This window comes from Oncorhynchus tshawytscha, linkage group LG33 (genome assembly GCF_018296145.1).
Source record: "Oncorhynchus tshawytscha isolate Ot180627B linkage group LG33, Otsh_v2.0, whole genome shotgun sequence".
Lineage (NCBI taxonomy): Eukaryota > Metazoa > Chordata > Actinopteri > Salmoniformes > Salmonidae > Oncorhynchus > Oncorhynchus tshawytscha.
In genome coordinates, this window is record NC_056461.1 from 4194013 (window position 1) to 4214520 (window position 20508).

General features: G+C 43.7%; 1 protein-coding gene across 2 annotated transcripts in view; it reads left to right on the forward strand.

Annotated features, from left to right (window-relative positions):
• Positions 1 to 1500: 1500 nt before the first annotated feature.
• LOC112230775 (2-oxoglutarate dehydrogenase, mitochondrial-like) overlaps positions 1501 to 20508 on the forward strand; it is a 55261-nt gene continuing 36253 nt past the window's right edge. Inside the window, exons 1-2 of one of the 2 annotated variants that reach the window (XR_006080677.1) lie at positions 1501 to 2041; positions 7010 to 7543. Coding sequence is in view for 1 of the 2 variants with exons in the window: in XM_042311309.1 (XP_042167243.1) it covers positions 7310 to 7543 (234 nt within the window). In the remaining variant the exon portion in view is untranslated. The remainder of the gene's footprint in view (positions 2042 to 7009; positions 7544 to 20508) is intronic. The other variant, XM_042311309.1, reaches the window with a different exon arrangement.

A 20508-nucleotide genomic window follows, 5' to 3' on the forward strand; every position in this document is an offset into this window, starting at 1 on the left:
AATTCTAACAGCTTTTTTGTTAGTAGAGTATTTAATTGTCTTAAAATACATTTCAATTTATTTTTTTTAGGGTAAGAAAATTCGTTTTTTTGTTTGTAAATTTACATTTGTGAATATGAAATTTGTCCAAAAGAATAATGACATGAAAATGTTTCAGCTTATTCCTATCGTAGGTAAAGAATCCAAGCAGTACATCTCTCCACATTAGTGTTAAACCTTCATAAAAGTGTTCAATTATAAATCTACTGATGTCTTGCCACAGTTTTCTTACATGAATACAATGCCAAAAAAGATGCAACACTGTTTCTGGATGGTCCTTACAAAAGGAGCAATTTGAGTTGACGTTTTCCTTTAAACTTCTTCATATAGTGGTTGGCAGGATAATATTTATGAATAATTTGAAAGGAAACTTCCTTAATTTTGTTAACAAGTAGGTATGTGTGTTGCAACATCCAAACTTTTTCCAACAGATTTTATCAATAAATCCATTCCAATAAGGCATGACATAAGGTATAGATACAACATCCTGCTGAAACAAGGATCGTATCGCTCTGTTGTTGAATGGACCAAAAGAGAAACAAATATTTTCTACTGATGAGTCAACAGGGTCAATAGAAGGTAGGCTCTGAGGGTCAGGTCTTGACATGTTCCTGAATAACATAGCAACACCTGAGGGAATGGCATCTAAAACAATTGTAAAATCTTTAGGTGTTACAGGGACCTTGTAAAGAATTCCTTTATAACTGAGTAAAAGACCCTCTGCATTTACCAGTTGGCTCACAAGGTGAGGGATATTATTTCGGCACCAATATTCTAAAAATAAAGAAGTATTTTTATACAATATATCTCGATTATTCCATATATAATATCTGGGTGGAGAAAGAATGTGTTTATAAATTAAGGACCATGACAAGAAAACCTGCTGATGAAAGGCAGAAAGTTTCACTGGAACTGTGTCAATATTATATAGCTAGGACAGGTACACCACAGATAGAACAATTAGCAATATGTTTCACCGGATGTATAAATCTGAAGCATCCGGTTGGCGTTTCCACTCACCATGGTGATGATAGGAAGCCCAGGGGCCAGCAGTGGGAGAAGATGGAGCTAGATGGATTTTGGCCGACATTCTATTAATTTTCTCATCGATTAAACATTTGATCTCAATACAGTTCTCTGTTCTTTAAACTGGAATATGTTATGAACAGAGTGGACTACGTTTGTAGACTTTACCCTTTATCAAAGTTTACAAACATTGCATTGTTTATAGGTGCAAGAGCGAATTGTTGCAAACGTGCGCTTCATGAAGTAGGCGTTCCCTAATGGGAATATGCAAATACATATTAGAACGTTCCAATAGAATCTCGCAAGCTCGTGCTTGTTCTGCCCACTATGATTAATTTGCTCAAATTGGAAACAACAGGCTGTGCATCTTCTTGGCTTATTCAAAACAAATATTTGTGTACACAGTGTCCTTCACCCCTGCCTTCCCGCAGTTCTGTTACCGTTACGGCGAGGAAGTAGCTAGCTAGTGTAGCCAACCCACCACCGCATAGTGATTACCCTCACCGTAACGTTAAAATAACGCTACCAAAGCGGTGCTCGGCATTCGGGGGCGAAGGACACTGCGTGCCGGTGTCCTAACTAGCTTGCAGCATTAATGAGAGTGGGCGCGGCAGGTAGTAAGTGACGCGGACATGTAGCAAACGTGGTCGGCAGATAGACCCTGTTTTAAAGATTTCACGTTGAATCCGTGTTAGTTGACAACTCAGCCAACATGTAATCTAAACTAGACTTTGAACTGTCTAATAATAAGTAGATCACATGTACCTTATCTCTTACATAAAGAAAGCAGAAAATGTGTGCACCTCGCTCCTCTCCTACAAGGATGACGTAACAGTGTGACGCATATGAGCACTTGAGTCGGACAGATCAGAAAGCCTGCCAGCCAGTTTACAGAAGAGACATACGGAGAGAACAGTCTCAGAAGGCAAGCAAGTTAAAAGCTAGTAGCCTACGAAAATCCTCGAAGTCGCGCAAAGTAAGTACAGTAGGCGCTTTCTAAAATTATTATTGCGTTATTTGAGAAAAACGCGCCAGTCATAGCTTTATAGACCGTGTCTATAGGTTGTCGAACTCGTGGGTATTGCAGTTTTCTTATTTGTCTAAATATATACATTTACCGGGTCCTTTATATATATATATATATAAGCATGAATTATATGTTTTCCAGCCAAGTATAGGCTACCAGTAGCTGACACACATGATGCGCGCACAAAGCGCAATGCAAGGTCACGTGTTGGGTAGCGGTGCGTGGGTAATGTCACCGGGGAAGCCAAGCCAGTAAAAAAAGCCATATTACAACCTATGTGATAATTGCGTTGCTTGCTCTATAACCCATTCGTTCATATGCCACAGTGATATACAATTGGCAGACACAACAAAAATACAACAGTCACACAGTGGTGGAATAAATTCAACCCCACATATGTTTGTTTCATCCCAAAACCGGAGAACAACATCTGTCTGGTGAGGTCCACAAAGCAAATATTGCATGTAACAAACAGTTATATGACCTGCAGCATGGTCAAGCAAGTTAATGTTTCTGACAGTTTACTGAACAACTACTGATTTAGAACCACTGAGAGACAGGAGCACTACCTTTCCAGCACAATTCCAACTTAAACATTAAAACATTATTCAATCAACAAGGATATACACTTAGTCTAATATAGTTAAAACAAACTTAAACATACCAAAAACAATTTAGTCCAATCAATATTGCTAAATAACATGTGGCTGGCTGTCTATGGTACGGCTTTGTGTGTATGTGTGCTAAAAAAAAACATATGGTCCTACCCTACTTGTAGACTAGAAGCCAATACCATCCTCCTCACAACATGAAAGACTGTCATACAGTAGGCCTAGTACATGCTTTTAGTTTTTGTTTAATATTTTCAACTTGTGTGTTTATTTACAGTGGTCCAAACAGAAGTGTGTATATATATATATACACAAACTAGCTTTTTTATTTCAATTGTATTTATTTAACGAGGTAAGTCAGTTCAGAACAAATTCTTATTTACAATGATGGCCTACCCCGGATCAAACCCTCCCTTAACCTGGATGACGCTGGGCCAACTGTGCCCCGCCCTATGGGACTCCCGATCCCGGCCGGTTGTGATATAGCCCGGGAACCCGGGTCTGTAGTGACGCCTCTAGCACTGCGCTACTCTGTCCCCTTTTAGCTAGTTGAAAAGCAAAGCACATGTGTGTTAAGTACGGAAAATGTGGGCAAGACATAATGCATATACATCTGGTGGACATTGGGCATAAAAGCCGATTTATGGTCATTCCGGATTCTGTATTGGCCATACAGCATTTATTGCAATGCAGCCTCTACAGAAGTCAGGGCATTCATACTTCTTGCAGTGCAGAGCTGTTGTGAAGGAAGTTGTCAAGGAAGTGAGTTTGTGTTTATACAGGACAGACCTCCCCCACCTACAGTCAACCAATCATGCCAATGCGGAACTATACGAAGCCCTCCGCATTGTTTCAACATTTGGGAGGTGCACCGAGCTTGATTTGGCCTCCGCAAGCCTCTGGAGGCTCTGCAATTGTGTCACACCCTCCGTACGGATTCTCTGGACCGCATTGCTGGATCAAGCGCACTGTAAATCGGCTTTAACTTCCTCTGAAGAGTTGTCCAGTGTTTTCTGTTTATCATTTTTGAGTCGGACAGATCAGAAAGCCTGCCAGCCAGTTTACAGAAGAGACATACGGAGAGAACATACGGGCAACAATGAACCAGCTAAGTTAGCTAGCTAGTTAACGTGAGCCTACTAGGCAACATCTAGGCTACATATTGAACTTCAATTGTCTCACACCATTATAACCATTGGCCTGTAAGGAGAATTAAGTCAAAACCAGAAGTCCAAATCCCCCTATCCATCCATGGCTTAGGAAAGGACCGATTTTAGCTAGCTAGCTACTGCAGTACAACAACACAAGCAGACCAGAAACAGACACGTTTTTCTGACATTTACATTTGCTTTTGATGTAATTTGATTGGTATGAAGCCAAATCCAACCTGGCCTCCCTTGGGGGGTGGCTTTGCTGCGCCAGGACTACCCACAGTTGAGATCAGCTCAATGCTGTTTGGCAAATTATTTAATAATTGTTTTATCAAAGGGATGCCAAACGCATGCTGGCATCAATCAAATGCTATGTCGGCAACATGTCATACTCTTTGTCCAGACAGCATGAGATACATGCACTACACATACTGAGACAGAGGGACACTGTTTCCCTCACTCTGATGATTTGTCCGGTGAGATATAGATTCAGATAATTGAATGAAAATTATGAGAACACAGAAAGGTGAAGGATAAATAGTTTTATCATTTGAAATGCTTAATAGGTCAAATATTTTGGGAAGCCCGGCTTCCCTTGTCATCCATAACTACACGCCACTGCTTCAGTGTCTTTAGATATCTTTGTCAGATGTTACTATGGAACACTGAAGTATAATTACAAGCATTTCATAAGTGTCAAAAGCTTTTATTGACAATTACGTGAAGTTGATGCAAAGAGTCAATAGTTAAGAGTGTTGACCCTTATTTTTCAAGACCTCTGCAATCCGCCCTGGCATGCTGTCAATTAACTTCTGGGCCACATCCTGACTGATGGCAGCCCATTCTTGCATAGTCAATGCTTGGAGTTTGTCAGAATTTATGGGGTTTTGTTTGTCCACCCGCCTCTTGATGATTGACCACAAGTTCTCAATGGGATTAAGGTCTGGGGAGTTTCCTGGCCATGGACCCAAAATATCGATGTTTTGTTCCCCGAGCCACTTAGTTATCACTTTTGCCTTGTGGCAAGGTGCTCCATCATGCTGGAAAAGGCATTGTTCGTCACCAAACTGTTCCTGGATGGTTGGGAGAAGTTGCTCTCGGAGGATGTGTTGGTACCATTCTTTGTGTTCTTAGGCAAAATTGTGAGTGAGCCCACTCCCTTGGCTGAGAAGCAACTCCACAGGATGCTTTACTGTTGGCATGACACAGGACTGATGGTAGCGCTCACCTTGTCTTCTCCAGACAAGCATTTTTCCTGATGCCCCAAACAATCGGAAAGGGGATTCATCAGAGGAAATGACTTTACCCCAATCCTCAGCAGTCCAATTCCTTTACCTTTTGCAGAATATCAGTCTGTCCCTGATGTTTTTCCTGGAGAGAAGTGGCTTCCTTGCTGCCCTTCTTGACACCAGGCCATCCTTCAAAAGTCCGTAGCCAGTAGCCAGGCCAGTGCGGCGAGGTGGAATAGCCCGCACTGGGCTGTGCTGGCGAACCGGGGACACCATGCGTAAAGGCTGGTGCCATGTACCCCGGCCCGAGGAGACTCACTGGAGAACAGATGCGCTGAGCCAGCTTCATGGCACCTGGCTCGATCCCCACTCTAGCCTGGCCGATACGAGGCGCTGCTATGTACCGCACTTGGCTATGCACGTGCACCGGGGACACAGTGCGCCTCACAGCATAACACGGTGCCTGCCCGGTCCCTCTCTCTCCACGGTAAGCACTGGGAGTTGGCGCAGGTCTCCTACCTGACTTCGCCAGGCTTCCAGCCTCTCGGGCTTCCAGCCGCGCTGCCGTGCTGCCTCCTCATACTGCCGCCTCCAGCTCTGCCTTGGGGCGGCGATATTCCCCAGCCTGTGCCCAGGGTCCTTTGCCGTCCAGGATCTCCTCCCATGTCCAGGAGTCCTGAGATTGCTGCTGCTGCTGCCCATTACCACACTGCTTGGTCCTTTGCTGGTGGGTGATTCTATAACGCTCGCCCTCTTCTTCTGATGAGGAGTCGCAAGGATCGGACCAAAGCGCAGCGTGGTACATGTTCATGACGATATTTATTCAACTCAGAACACTAAAACAAAAATAACAACGAGAATGATACGAAACGAAACAGTCCTGTCTGGTGACATACACAAAGACAGAAAATAATCACCCACGAAACACAGGTGAAAAAAGGCTACCTAAGTATGATTCTCAATCAGAGACAACTAACGACACCTGCCTCTGATTGAGAACAACAACATAGAAAACGAACATAGACAACCCACCCAACTCACGCCCTGACCATACTAAGACAAAGACATAATAAAAGAACTAAGGTCAGAACGTGACACTTCCAGTCTGGTTGTAGTTATTATAGGAATTATAGGACTATTTCCCTCTATACCATTTGTATGTCATTAACCTTTGACTATTAGATGTTCTTATAGGCACTTTAGTATTGCCAGTGTAACAGTATAGCTTCCGTCCCTCTCCTCGCTCCTCCCTTGGCTCGAACCAGCAACACAACGACTACAGCCACCATCGAAGCAGCGTTACCCATGCAGAGCAAGGGGAACAACTACTAGAAGGCTCAGAGCGAGTGACGTTTGAAACACTATTAGCGCGCGCTAACTAGCTAGCCATTTCACTTCGGTTATACCAGCCTCATCTCGGGAGTTGATATGCTTGAAGTCATAAACAGCGCAATGCTTGATGCACAACGAAGAGCTGCTAGCAAAACGCGTTCCTAGGCCGTCATTGAAAATAAGAATGTGTTCTTAACTGACTTGCCTAGTTAAATAAAGGTATAAAAATTATATATAAAAAAAAAGAATCGGCCCCCAAAAATGCAGATTTTCATAACAATTTCCGATTTCCTAATTAATCGGCCATTCCGATTAATCGGTCGACCTCTAGTGTGTGTGTGTGTGTGCGTAGGTCTACTTGTGTGTGTGTATACGTGGAGGAGTGTGTGGCTGTAAGTGTGAATGTGACTACGGTCTTTTTTTAGCAGACTCTTATTTGCCATTTAGGCAGCCTGGTCTAAATACATAAATAATGATATATGATCCAGCCCATTTCATAAATGTGTTACATGTGCCCACAGCACAGGCTGGGTCAGTGGGAACTGGGAAGTATGCCCGTGTGTCTGTCTGATTATGTAATCTCTCTCTACACAGCCTGAGGAATAACGATTTACAGGACTGGACCAAAACCCCCCTGAGACAACGAGTGAGAGACAGTAAAAGAAAGAAGCAGTAGAGAGAGGACACCCTGTACTCTGTGTGTCCTGTAGGCCCCAGATCCAGGATCAGCTGCCCCTCCTCCAATCTCAATCTTAATCTCAGGAGGGAAGCACACAACTGAACTGAAATCAGCATCTAGAGGATAACTTCCTCCTAATCCTGGCGTTTCCTGACGACAGGTGTTTTTGATCTACTTCCAGGATTAGCGAGAGAAGCCACTGCTTATAGGCTACCATGCACCGCTTAAGGACTACGGTTGTTAGGCTACGGCCTATCGCGGCCCCCCAGACAGCCAAGAGCCAATCACAGGCCAGGTTGGCAGCTGTGGGAGGGGCTTTGAGGACGTTTCAGCCAATGAGGAGTTACACTGCGTCGGTGTCGGCCGAGCCTTTTCTGAATGGGACTAGTTCTAATTATGTGGAAGAGATGTACTACGCGTGGCTGGAGAACCCTAGGAGTGTACACAAGGTAGGAGACTGTGTGTGTGTGTGTGTGTGTGTGTGTGCACGTGTGCTCGTGCGCATGGAGTTGCTTCCCAGGACTATGGCCTCTTTATGTTCAAAATGCAGTGGGACAAGAGTTATGCAAACACCACGATCAATAACCTTTGCTCAGGGCAAACACACATGAGCGCATACACACTAGTGATGCGTTGGTTGACTCATAACTCGCAATACCTGCAGTTATATCCGCAGTGTGAGCGGGTTTAGGGTCAAGAAATATTGTGTGGGTGGTTTTGAATAAAGAGAAAACGATGCATTAAAAATCCATAAATGTGTCATTCTTGTGCAATTAATATCTATAGGCTTTTAGTTTTTTTAATATATTTTTTATAGGCATTTAGGTTTTTCTTAAAAAAAAATATCTGACGTTGGTGCGTAAAGCCTAAGCCTTAGGGCCCTAACTGTACACACGCCAAATACACAGCAATTGCCAAATGCTTTTGGGAGCTTGGACAGAAAAGTTTGATCCACTGAGGCAAAAAAGACAATGCAGGAGTTTAATTCCATAAGAGAAAAGCTGTGAAATGGAGAGTTGAAAATAAGGAGAAGGGAAGGCCAGAGCACTTGCCTAATGTTTGGGAAAGATGTTTTGTGTGGTGATTGTTAGGTGTTTTTTACATGGGATAAAATTAAACACTAGAAAATGGTATATCATACGCTACAGTTGAGGAACAATGGAAAAGTAATTCTGCTTTGATAAATTTGTAATTCCACTTTTGGAAAATGGCCCTTGAATGTTTTACTTTACCTACTAGAGAGCACTTCTTTGTCTACACCCATTCAGCATCATTCACATCCTCTTTTTTAATTTTTAATTGAACCTTTATTTAACTAGGCAAGTCAGTTAAGTACAAATTATTATTTACAATGGCCTACCCGGCCAAACTCAGACGATGCTGGGCCAATTGTGCCGCAGCCCTATGGGACTCCCAATCACGGCCAGATGTTATACAGCCTGGAATCGAACCAGGGACTGTGGTGACACCTCTTGCACTAAGATGCAGTTCCTTAGACCACTGCGCCACTCTGGAGCTCTTAAGCCTTAGCCCCACCCATCTCTTTAATTATTCAAATTTGAGGCCATGTGAGTACAGAGTGAGTACAGTAGTGTGCTAAACAAATAATGACCATATCATATAGCTGCCAACATCTTAACTTTAGCTAATTTGTATTTGTTATTACAGGAAAATAAACTCACAACAACATCATTATTTGCAAGTTATTGGCGAGCTAATTACAGAAAATTGCTTATGGTTGTGAGTGTGACGAAATAAATGCAAGTTATTCTACCAGAACATTTTAGAACTTGGAAACTGTCACTTTGGCCTAACGTTATATCCTAATTTGACTTTGGTGCAGGTCATGGTTTTCTTCACATTACCATGTCTGTTTATTTGTACACAGGATACAGAAGATGTAAACAGTACAGTGAAATTGTTACTTGCATAGTGGACTATTTTTGTTGAGACATGCAGCTAGCTAAACAATGAACCATAATCCCAACTCATAACGTTACTACCCTGTATGAATCTGCTGGTAGCTAAAACTAACCAATAGCTAAGTTCAACGTTAGCTAGCTAGCTAACATTAGGCAATAACTAGCCATGCAACTAGCCATGGCTCAGAGATATGAAAAGTATTACTACACAGTTCATACACGTAACGTTAGCTAGCGAGTCAGTCAGCTAACGTTAGCTAGCTAGCTAACAGTACAACGAGAACAACTTTCTGACAAAATTAAAAGTGTACAATATATGAAAATATAGCTTATAGACTTTCTTACCCGTGGATACATGGATGAATTGTTCTCCCTCTCTTTCACAGATGCCATGGTTGCCCTTAGTTCGAAGATGTAATCCGGAGACAGGTGTTTTATACAACAGTCTTCTTCTATGTGTTCTCTTTTTGACTCCCTCCGCATTATTTGCATTCAAATTCCAGAATTGTATCCATCTCCTTAGCTATCATACTCTGCTTCCACCGGGCATTCCACTGATTTCAAAACTTGGTCCTCCAGAAATTGGAGAGCATTAGTATCCATCTACTTATGCAGTTCTTTGTAATATCTTTCAAAATAGTTAGAAAGGATTACCTGGGGGGATAAAATGACACCGTAGAGAAAACACAGCATTTCAGAGAGCTCATTAGCATAGCTAACACAATTGTGGATCTGGTGATTCAAAAGATGACTGATAACATTACTAAAGGGATCGATGTCAAGATAGGAATGGTCTTGGAGGCAATAGCAGGCCATTCAGTCGAACTACAGAAGGTTGTCAAGCGTGTTGATGAGGCGGAAGGAAGAATTGCTACTGTGGTAACTTTAACTACATCAATGGACACTAGGATAAAGGCACTTGAGAAACAGGTGTGTGAAATGGCAGAGCACATTGATGACTTGGATAACCGAGGACGCAGATGCAATATCCGTGTGGTGGGACTCTCGGAAAATTCTGAAGGGTCACGTTCAGTTAAATTCTTTGAGGAATGGATTCCTGGCTACCTACAAATGGATACTAAGGCTGGTTGTGTGAAGCTGGATAGAGCCGATCACTCTCAAACATCGATACTCGGTCCCAACCAGCGCCCACGGCCAGTGGCTATAAAGTTCCACAACTTCACCGACAAGCAGCGCGTTATGGATGCGGCTAGATGCATCGGATCTGACGGTATTCAACGCCAAGGTCCAAGGGTCTCATCCTTCAACTCCACGGCGGTTGTACAAAGACGCAAGGTGTTTGATGAGGTGATTATGCAGACTTAAGATTCTACATTGGAGATTTGACTTCTTTTTTTTTTTTTCTTTTTTTTTCTGTTGTGGTATAGTTCGGGTTCAGGGTTCATATAGTTTGTTTTGGCTCGGTGAGAATGGGGAGAGTTTAATCCATGGGGAAAGGTGCCACCCTATCTTTTCAGTAGGATTGGGTCTGCATATTGGCTTGTCAAAATGCAATGGCAGGTAACAGACTGTGTTTATGTACATGGAACATTAGAGGGAGCCATAACCCCATTAAAATGAAAAAAGTACAAATTAATTATTGATATTGCTCTGTTGCAAGAAACTTATTTGGATGATAAGGAGCATCTGAAATTGCAACAAGGGGGGTTTGGTCAAGTGTTTTTCTCAGTTTACATCCAGAAGTAGAGGTGTGGCAATTCTTATGAAAAATAACCTACCACTTAAGGTGTTGAATTGTGTGAAAAATACATTTGGTTGTTTTGTCATAATTTAAGGCACTTTACAAGGGAAGGAAATTTCCATGATGAATAATTACTTCCCCTCTGCCAACCCCCCTGATTTCATCACTAAGGCATTTCTAGACTTCTCAGAATTAAACTCAGTCACTGTAGTGATGGGATCGGATTTTAATTGTTTTTTGAACCCACTTATTGACAAGTTTCCCAGCAGCATAGCTTCACCCTCTCCTCAAGCTAGGTCGCTTAAAGCTATTTGTGATGATCTGGGGTATGCTGATGTCTGGAGAGCTTTTCATCCCTCCAACAGAGAGTTCACCTTTTACTCTGCACCTCATGGATGTCAGACTAGAATAGATTACTGTTTTAAGTCTTTGCAGACTGTTTTATCTGCTAGGATAGGAAGCATAGTCATTTCTGATCATGCTGAGGTGATCCTGAACATAAAACTCAAAGGGTCACTTAATCCAACAAGACATTGTAGATTGAATACAACCATTCTTAAAGACCATACATTTACATCACATTTTATTACAGTTCAAAGCATTTTTTCTATTAACTCTCAATCAACAGATAACCACTCGCTTTTTTGGGAAATCTGTAAAGGGTACGCCAGGGGTCTGATGATGTCATACTCAGCCACTAAGAGGTGGAAAAACCGTGAAAAGCAAAAAAACATTAGATGGTGAATTGGCAAATAAAGAGAAGACTACATAAACATTTCCACTCCTGCCCTATTAAAGGAAATATCAGTCTTTAGATCAACATTGGACTCTCTCCTAACACAGGATGCTAAAAAGAAAATTAGATTTGTCAGGCAAAAGCTTTATGAACATGGTGATAAACATGGAAAATATTTGGTGTACCTAGCTAAAAAGAGAGCAAACTCTCAGTCAATTTCTACTATTACTGATTCTGATGGCAACCATTTAAATTAAAATAAATGGATAAATGAGCAATTTAAGACATTTTATGCAAATATTTATGCCTCAGAAGTGACAAATGATGGACCCAAACTAATGGAGGACTTATTTTCTAAGATTGAGCTCCGAACTATTTCCAAAGAACAGAGGTCTCTCCTTAATGCCCCTATTACCAAGGAAGAGATAATGTTTGCAATTGAGAAACGGCCAAATGTTAGGGTCCCAGGACCAGACAGGTTTTGTAGTGAGTTATATAAGAATTCCACCAGACAGGTTTTGTAGTGAGTTCTATAAGAATTCCACCAGACAGGTTTTGTAGTGAGTTCTATAAGAATTCCACCAGACAGGTTTTGTAGTGAGTTCTATAAGAATTCCACCAGACAGGTTTTGTAGTGAGTTCTATAAGAATTCCACCAGACAGGTTTTGTAGTGAGTTCTATAAGAATTCCACCAGACAGGTTTTGTAGTGAGTTCTATAAGAATTCCACCAGACAGGTTTTGTAGTGAGTTCTATAAGAATTCCACCAGACAGGTTTTGTAGTGAGTTCTATAAGAATTCCACCAGACAGGTTTTGTAGTGAGTTCTATAAGAATTCCACCAGACAGGTTTTGTAGTGAGTTCTCAATAAGAATTCCACCAGACAGGTTTTGTTGAGTTCTATAAGAATTCCACCAGACAGGTTTTGTAGTGAGTTCTATAAAATTCCACCAGACAGGTTTTTTGAGTTCTATAAGAATTCCACCAGACAGGACTTTTGTAGTGAGTTCTATAAGAATTCCACCAGACAGGTTTTGTAGTGAGTTCTATAAGAATTCCACCAGACAGGTTTTGTAGTGAGTTCTATAAGAATTCCACCAGACAGGTTTTGTAGTGAGTTCTATAAGAATTCCACCAGACAGGTTTTGTAGTGAGTTCTATAAGAATTCCACCAGACAGGTTTTGTAGTGAGTTCTATAAGAATTCCACCAGACAGGTTTTGTAGTGAGTTCTATAAGAATTCCACCAGACAGGTTTTGTAGTGAGTTCTATAAGAATTCCACCAGACAGGTTTTGTAGTGAGTTCTATAAGAATTCCACCAGACAGGTTTTGTAGTGAGTTCTATAAGAATTCCACCAGACAGGTTTTGTAGTGAGTTCTATAAGAATTCCACCAGACAGGTTTTGTAGTGAGTTCTATAAGAATTCCACCAGACAGGTTTTGTAGTGAGTTCTATAAGAATTCCACCAGACAGGTTTTGTAGTGAGTTCTATAAGAATTCCCTGATCCTTGAGCCATTGCTTGATATGTTTAATCACTTCTTTTCAAATGACTGCATCCCTCAAACACCGAGGGAAGCTAACTTATCACTTATTCTCAAAAAGGGAAAATGCCCAGAGTCTTGTTCCTCATACAAACCTATTGCTCTTCTGAACGTGGATAGAAAATTGCTTTTTTAACATCCTTCCCACATGACTAGAGGACTTATTGCCACTAATTGTGAAATGAGACCACACTGGCTTCATTAAAACCTGTTGGTACTAGGGGGCAGTATTTTCATTTTTGGGAAAAAAACGTTCCTGTTTTAAACGGGATATTTTGTCAGGAAAAGATGCTAGAATATGCATATAATTGACAGCTTTCGATAGAAAACACTCTAATGTTTCCAAAACTGTTAATATATTGTCTGTGAGTATAACAGAACTGATGTTGCAGGGGAAAGCCTGAGAAAAATCCAATCCGGAAGTGCCCCAGGTTTTGAAAGCTCTGCGTTCCAATGACTCCCTATTTGGCTGTGAATGTACCATCAACGAGCTTATGCTTTCTACATATTCCCCAAGGTGTCTACAGTATTGTGACGTAGTTTTACGCATTTCTGTTGAAGAATAGCCGTAAGCGGCCACATTGTGTAAGTGGTCACATGGTGGCTCTGAGAGAGATTCTCGCGTAAAATACAGAGGTAACCATTACTCCAATCGGTCCTAGTGAAAAACGAATTGTCCCGACGGATATATTATCGAATAGATATCAGAATAACACCTTGAGGATGTATTCTAAACAACGTTTGCCATGTTTCTGTCGATATTATGGAGCTAATTTGGAATATTTTTCGGCGTTGTGGTGACTGCAATTTCCGGGCGATTTCTCAGCCAAATGTGAAGAACAAACGGAGCTGTTTCGCCTATAAAAATAATATTTTGGGAAAAAATGAACTTTGGCTATCTACCTGGCAGTCTCGTGAGTGAAAACATCCGAAGTTTATCGAAGGTAAGCGATTTAATTTGATTGCTTTTCTGATTTCCGTGACAAGGTTGCCTGCTGCTAGCAAGGCATAATGCTATGCTATGCTATGATAAACTTACACAAATGCTTGTCTCGCGTTGGCTGTAAAGCATATTTTGAAAATCTGAGATGACAGGGTGATTAACAAAAGGCTAAGCTGTGTTCCAATATATTTCACTTGTGATTTTCATGAATAGGAATATTTTCTAGGAAGATTTATGTCCTTTGCGTTATGCTAATTCGAGTCGGGCGATGATTATGCTCCCGGATTCGGGTTTGAGAGTCACAAGAAGTTTTAAGGACCGTAGCTTTTGTAATAATGTCTGTCGGCTTCTTAACCTGTTGCGACAAGCAATCCGGGATCCTATTTATAGCCTCAAGCTCATTACCATTACCAGTTAGATAGCAAATGTTCAGTTTTTCCAAAAATATTATTTGTTTAGGACAAATCGCTCCATTTTGTTCATCACGTTTGGGTAAGAAAAAAAACGAAAATTAAGTCATTACAACGCAAACTTTTTTCCAAATTAACTCCATAATATCGACAGAAACATGGCAAACGTTGTTTAGAATCAATCCTCAAGGTGTTTTTCACATATCTATCGATGATAAATCATTCGTGGCAGTTTGGTTTCTCCTCTGAAGAAAATGGAACGCGCATGGACCTGGAGATTACGCAATAATTTCGACGGAGGACACCGGGCGGACACCTGGTAAATGTAGTCTCTTATGGTCAATCTTCCAATGATATGCCTACAAATACGTCACAATGCTGCAGACACCTTGGGGAAACGACAGAAAGTGCAGGCTCATTCCTGGCGCATTCACAGCCATATAAGGAGACATTGGAACACAGGGCATTCAAAATCTGGACCATTTCCTGTATGAAATTTAATCTTGGTTTCGCCTGTAGCATTAGTTCTGGGGCACTCACAGATAATATCTTTGCAGTTTTGGAAACGTCAGAGTTTTTTTCTTTCCAAAGCTGTCATGCATAGTCGAGCATCTTTCTCGTGACAAAATATCTTGTTTAAATCGGGAACGTTTTTTATCCAAAAATTAAAAGAGCGCCCTCTATCTCGAAGAAGTTAATGTTATTCAAGCCTACCAACAAAGTGCTGTGGATGGTCTTGTGCTCTCCCAAGATGCTGAAAAAGCATTTGACCGTGTGGAGTGGTCCTACCTATTCTTTCCTCTAACTAAATTTGGTCTAGGTGACAACTTTATGAAATCCTCATATTTTCTGGTGAGCAAGTGTTTATTTAGTCTACTAGGGCAACAAGTAATGACAGAAGAGAAGCTGCATGTATAGTATCTAATTATAGACAAGTTGACTTAACAAATCCAGAGTGGCACAACAGTCTAAGGCACTGCATCTCAGGGCTAGAGGCGTCACTATACAGACCCTGGTTTGATTCCAGGCTGTATCACAACTGGCCGTGATTGGGAGTCCCATAGGGGGGCGCACAATTGGCCCAGTATCGTCCGGGTTAGGGTTTGGATGGGGTAGACCGTCATTGTAAATAAGAATTTGTTCTTAACTGACTTGCCTAGTTTATTAAAAGGTTAAATTTTAAAAAAGCACAAAAAAAAGCTTGTGAATATGTGAATAGGATGTCATTCCAGAACAGATTTGTTCCATGTGTTTTGTGAGGTTGTTATTTATTCTCAGTGTCAGGAGGCCAGAGAAGAAGGTTTCTGATTAGGAACATTAGTTCATGGCAACATGTAGTGTTAGAATGACGTAGCTGTCAAAAGACAATGGACTTCTTTTTGGGGATTTGTGTGTATTGTCAGGTATTACTGCACTGTTGTAGCTAGGAACACAAGCACTTCGCTACAACCGTGATAACATCTGCACAAATGTGTACACGGCCAATCACATTTGATTTAGCGGCTGATGGTCTGTGTGTGTGTCTGTGTGTGTGTGTGTGTGTGTGTGTGTGCGTGTGTGCGCGTATGCGCGCGCATGTGTGTCGTTGACCACATGGTTGACCCAGTCTTACTCAATATGCCGAGTCAGAGCCTGGAAGCTTCACCAATGAACCAACTCAATACCTGTGTGTGTCATCATCATTGAATAGCTGTGTGTGTTTCTGTGTGCCTGTGTGCCTGTGTCTGTCTGTCTGTCTGTGTTTTTACATGTATTTGTGTATATGTGCGTGTGTGGTTGTACATGCCTACATGCATGTCAAATCAATTCCAATCAAATTGCATTTGCCATTATTTTTCATAATTTGTATGTGTGTGTGCGTACATCCTATGTGTTTGACTGTGTGTGTGATACAGCTGTTCTAACAGTTTGTTCTAGTTTATATATCCCAGAACCCTGATTATGAAATGGTGTGTGTTACTGCATCCCAGTATTTAGCCAGCTAAAGAATCCTGGCTGGCCCACGTTTGAAGCATTCTCAGGCTCCTGCTCTGTTTAACCAATGCTTAACATGGCTTACTGACCTAAAAACCAAGCCCTAGAAACTACTGTTCACTTAATGTTATTGTTCATGTTATTGCAAAGTATTTGTCACAAGTGTAGAGAGGAGTAGGCAGGAGGTAGTCGCAGGTTTAGAACTGCTGAACTTATTAAAGCACTATATATCTAAAAGTGTAGAGAGGAGTAGGCAGGAGGTAGTCGCAGGTTTAGAACTGCTGAACTTATTAAAGCACTATATATCTAAAAGTGTAGAGAGGAGTAGGCAGGAGGTAGTCGCAGGTTTAGAACTACTGAACTTATTAAAGCACTATATATCTAAAAGTGTAGAGAAGTAGGCAGGAGGTAGTCGCAGGTTTAGAACTGCTGAACTTATTAAAGCACTATATATCTAAAAGTGTAGAGAGGAGTAGGCAGGAGGTAGTCGCAGGTTTAGAACTGCTGAACTTATTAAAGCACTATATATCTAAAAGTGTAGAGAGGAGTAGGCAGGAGGTAGTCGCAGGTTTAGAACTGCTGAACTTATTAAAGCACTATATATCTAAAAGCGGGACAAATTCCAAAGTGCAAAATAATAAAGTACTCAGGAAATAGTAGGAGAGATTCCTCTCAGGAAAACAAGCAGCATTTACAATGACCGAGAAAGACAAATGACAGAGTGAGTGTATATATACAGTGATAGTGGGGATTGGAACCCGGTGTGTAATGGTGATGAGACAAGTCCGGGGTTGATGAGTGAAGGGCGTTTGCCAGCAGCAGGTTCGGAAGCAGCTAGCAGCTTGGGGACGACCCCGGAGACGCGGTGCGGGTCAGTCGGGACGACGCCTGTGGACGGCCTGAATGAGAGAATGGTCCAGGATGTCACGCGCCAGAACCCAACCCCGCTCTTCGGAACCGTACTCCTCCCAATCGACCAGGTACTGGAGAGACCTCCATGACGCCGTGAGTCCAACAGACTGCGGACGGAGAACGCCGGGGCCCCCTCGACGTCCAAGGGAGGGGAGGTGCATTGTGAGGTCCAGCACTACCCAAGGGACCAGCTGCCACCGGCCTGAGGATAGATACATGAAATGAGGGTGGGATATGGTAATTGACGGGGAGCTGAAATCTGTACGTCACCTCATTGACTCTCCTCAGGTTGTTGAATGGCCCCGGCAGGCGGAGGGGAAAATCCTTCGTAGAAAGCCAGACCCTGTCACTGGGGTGAAAGACCGGGGCCACACTGCGGTGACGATCAGTCTGCTCCGTCTCCTGGAGGACGACACGCTGGAGAATGGTGTGTGCTGTGTTCCATATCTCCTCGGCGCGCCGGAACCAATTGTCCACCGTATGAGCCTCGAGCTGACTCTGGTGCCAGGGCCGGCTGATAGCCTAGAACACACTGAAAGGGTGTGAGGTTAGTGGAGGAGTGGCGGAGGGAGTTTGGTGCATATTCTTCCCAAGGCAGAAACGCAGCCGACTCCCCCGGCCGGTCCTGACAGTAACTACGAAGGTACCTACCCAGTTCCTGATTTATCCTTTCTACTTGCCCATTTGATTGGGGACAATACCAGGAGGTGAGCCTGACCATGACACCCAGTCATTCCATGAAGGCCTTCCAGACACGGGAGGTGAACTGAGGATCACGGTCAGACACAATGTTCTCTGGGATCCCGTAGTGTCAGAAGAGACCGCAGTCTGCATGGCCTTAGGGAGACCAGGCAGAGGAATCAAACGACAGGCTTCGGAAAACTGGTCCACAACGACCAGGATGGTGGTGTGTCCCTCTGAGGGGAGAAGATCTGTGACATAGACCATGGAGAGATGGGATCAGGATCATTGTGGAACAGACAGCGGGTGGAGTTTTCCATAGGGAAGGTGTCTCGGTGTCTTTCTCTGAGTGCAGGTAGAGCAAGAAGAGACGTAAACCCGGATGGCCTGGGCTAAGGTGGGCCACCAGTACTTGGTGGAGAGACAGATGGTTGTATGGGCTATACCCGGGTGCCCCGACACAGGTGCTGCATGTTCCCAGGCGAGGAGATGGTCCTGTACATCAGAGGGCACGTAGATTTGCCTCTCGGGACAGTGGGCAGGTGAGGGCTCCACGACAGGGTGTGACTTTCTCCCTCTGATCCTCTGTCATGCACTCCGGACAACGCATCGACCTTGACGTTCTTAGATCCCGACTGGTAGGAGAGGGTAAAGTCAAACCTGAAGAAGTATAGGGCCCACCTGACCTGACGCGGGTTCAGCCTCTTCGCTGCTCGAATATACTCCGGTTCCGGTGGTACGTCTTAACAAGGAATGGGTCTTGAACACCCTCCAGCCAGTTGCCACCATGTTTTCCAGCGCCTTCTTGACAGCCAGAAACTCACGATCCCCCAGGTCGTAATTCCGCTCCGTAGGAGACAGCTTCCGTGAGTAGAAGGCGCATGGATGGAGTTTAAGCTGCGATCCAGTGCGTTGGGAGAGAATAGCCGCTACTCCAACCTCTCAGGTGTCCACCTCCACGATGAGGGGAAAAGATGGGTCAGGATGAGCCAGAACAGGTGAGTTTGTAAAATGTTCCTTGAGCGCACAGAAGGCTTCGTTGGCCTCCTCAGTCCAGCGCAGCTGTCTAGGACCTACCTATCAAGAGGGAGGTGAGAGGGGCCACCACTGTGCTGATACCCCTAATGAAGTGCCTGGAATAGTTGGCAAGACCTAGGAAGCTCTGCACTGCCTTTATGTTGGATTGAACAAACAGGCCACGACCGTACTGCACTGACCCTCTGCTCTTCCATCTCCACTTCCACGGTGGATATCTGATAGCCCAGGAAGGAGACCGCCTGCTGGAAGAATAGGCACTTCTCCGCCTTGGTGTACAGGCGATGCCCTATCAGCCTATCCAAAACGGATCTGACATGAGAGACATGTTGCTCGCATGTAGTGGAGTAAACCAAGATGTTATCTATGTATACCACTGTACAGCGACCCAACATGTCTCTAGACACCTCGTTAATGAAGGACTGAAACACTGAGGGTGCATTTGTCAGGCCATAGGGCATTAGCCTGTATTGGTAGTGCCCGGTGCTGGTGCTGAAGACGGTCTTCCATTCATCCCCCTCTCTGATGCGCACCAGGTTGTAGGCACTGCGTAAATCCAATTTGGTAAAGTACTGAGCACCGTGCATCTGTTTGATCACAGTGGGTATGAGAGGCAGGGGATAACTGAATTTAACAGTTGCCTTATTCCGTGTTCTGTAATCGATACAGGGGCGGAGACCTCCGTCCTTCTTCTTCATGAAAAAGAAGCTGGAAGAGGCAGGTGGACGGACGGAGGAATCCTTGGGCCAGCACCTGCTGGACGTAGACCATGGCTTCGGTCTCTGCTTGCGAGAGAGGGTAGATGTGCCCTTGCGGGAGGGTAGTACCAGGCAGTAGGTCGATAGTGCAGTCCCATGGGTGATGAGGGGGCAGGCACGTGGCACGAGTCTTCAAAAAAGCCATCTGTAGGTCCTGGGATTCCTCCGGGATAGAGATGTGGGTGGCCTGGTTTGGACTTTCCACTGAGGATGCACAGATAGACACAGATAGACACCTGCCCTGACACTCCTGCGACCAACCCAACAACCTCCTCTCTATCCACGATATCCTTGGGTTATGCAACTGTAACCAGTAGAAACCTAAAACTACGGGGTGTTCAGGAGAGTCTAAGATGAGGAAAGGGATGTGTTCATGGTGGTTGTGAGCAACTGTGAAATGGGAATAGGTCCTGTTCCTAGGGAATGGTTGTCTAGGGCATGAACTGGGATAGGGGGTTGTAAAGGGACTAGAGGAATGCGAAATGATCAGGCCACTGACCGGTCTAGGAAATTACCTGCAGTACGTGAGGCCATTAGGGCAGGACTCGGTGGAGGGCCAGGATAGTCCGGGAAGGTGACAGGAAGGAGGATGGGCTGGGTGGACAGAGAGGAGCAAGGCACATCCACACCTACCTGGGAAGGTACAGGAACGCTCCTCAGCCTGTCGCTTCGTCGCCTGGTTCCCCTTCTGGGACAGGTGTTCCAGGGGTGGTCTGACTCCGCGCAGTAGAGACCCTGTTGATGGTGGCGTTAACGTTCCTCTGGGGGAAGGTGCGTCATGCCCACCTCCATGGGCT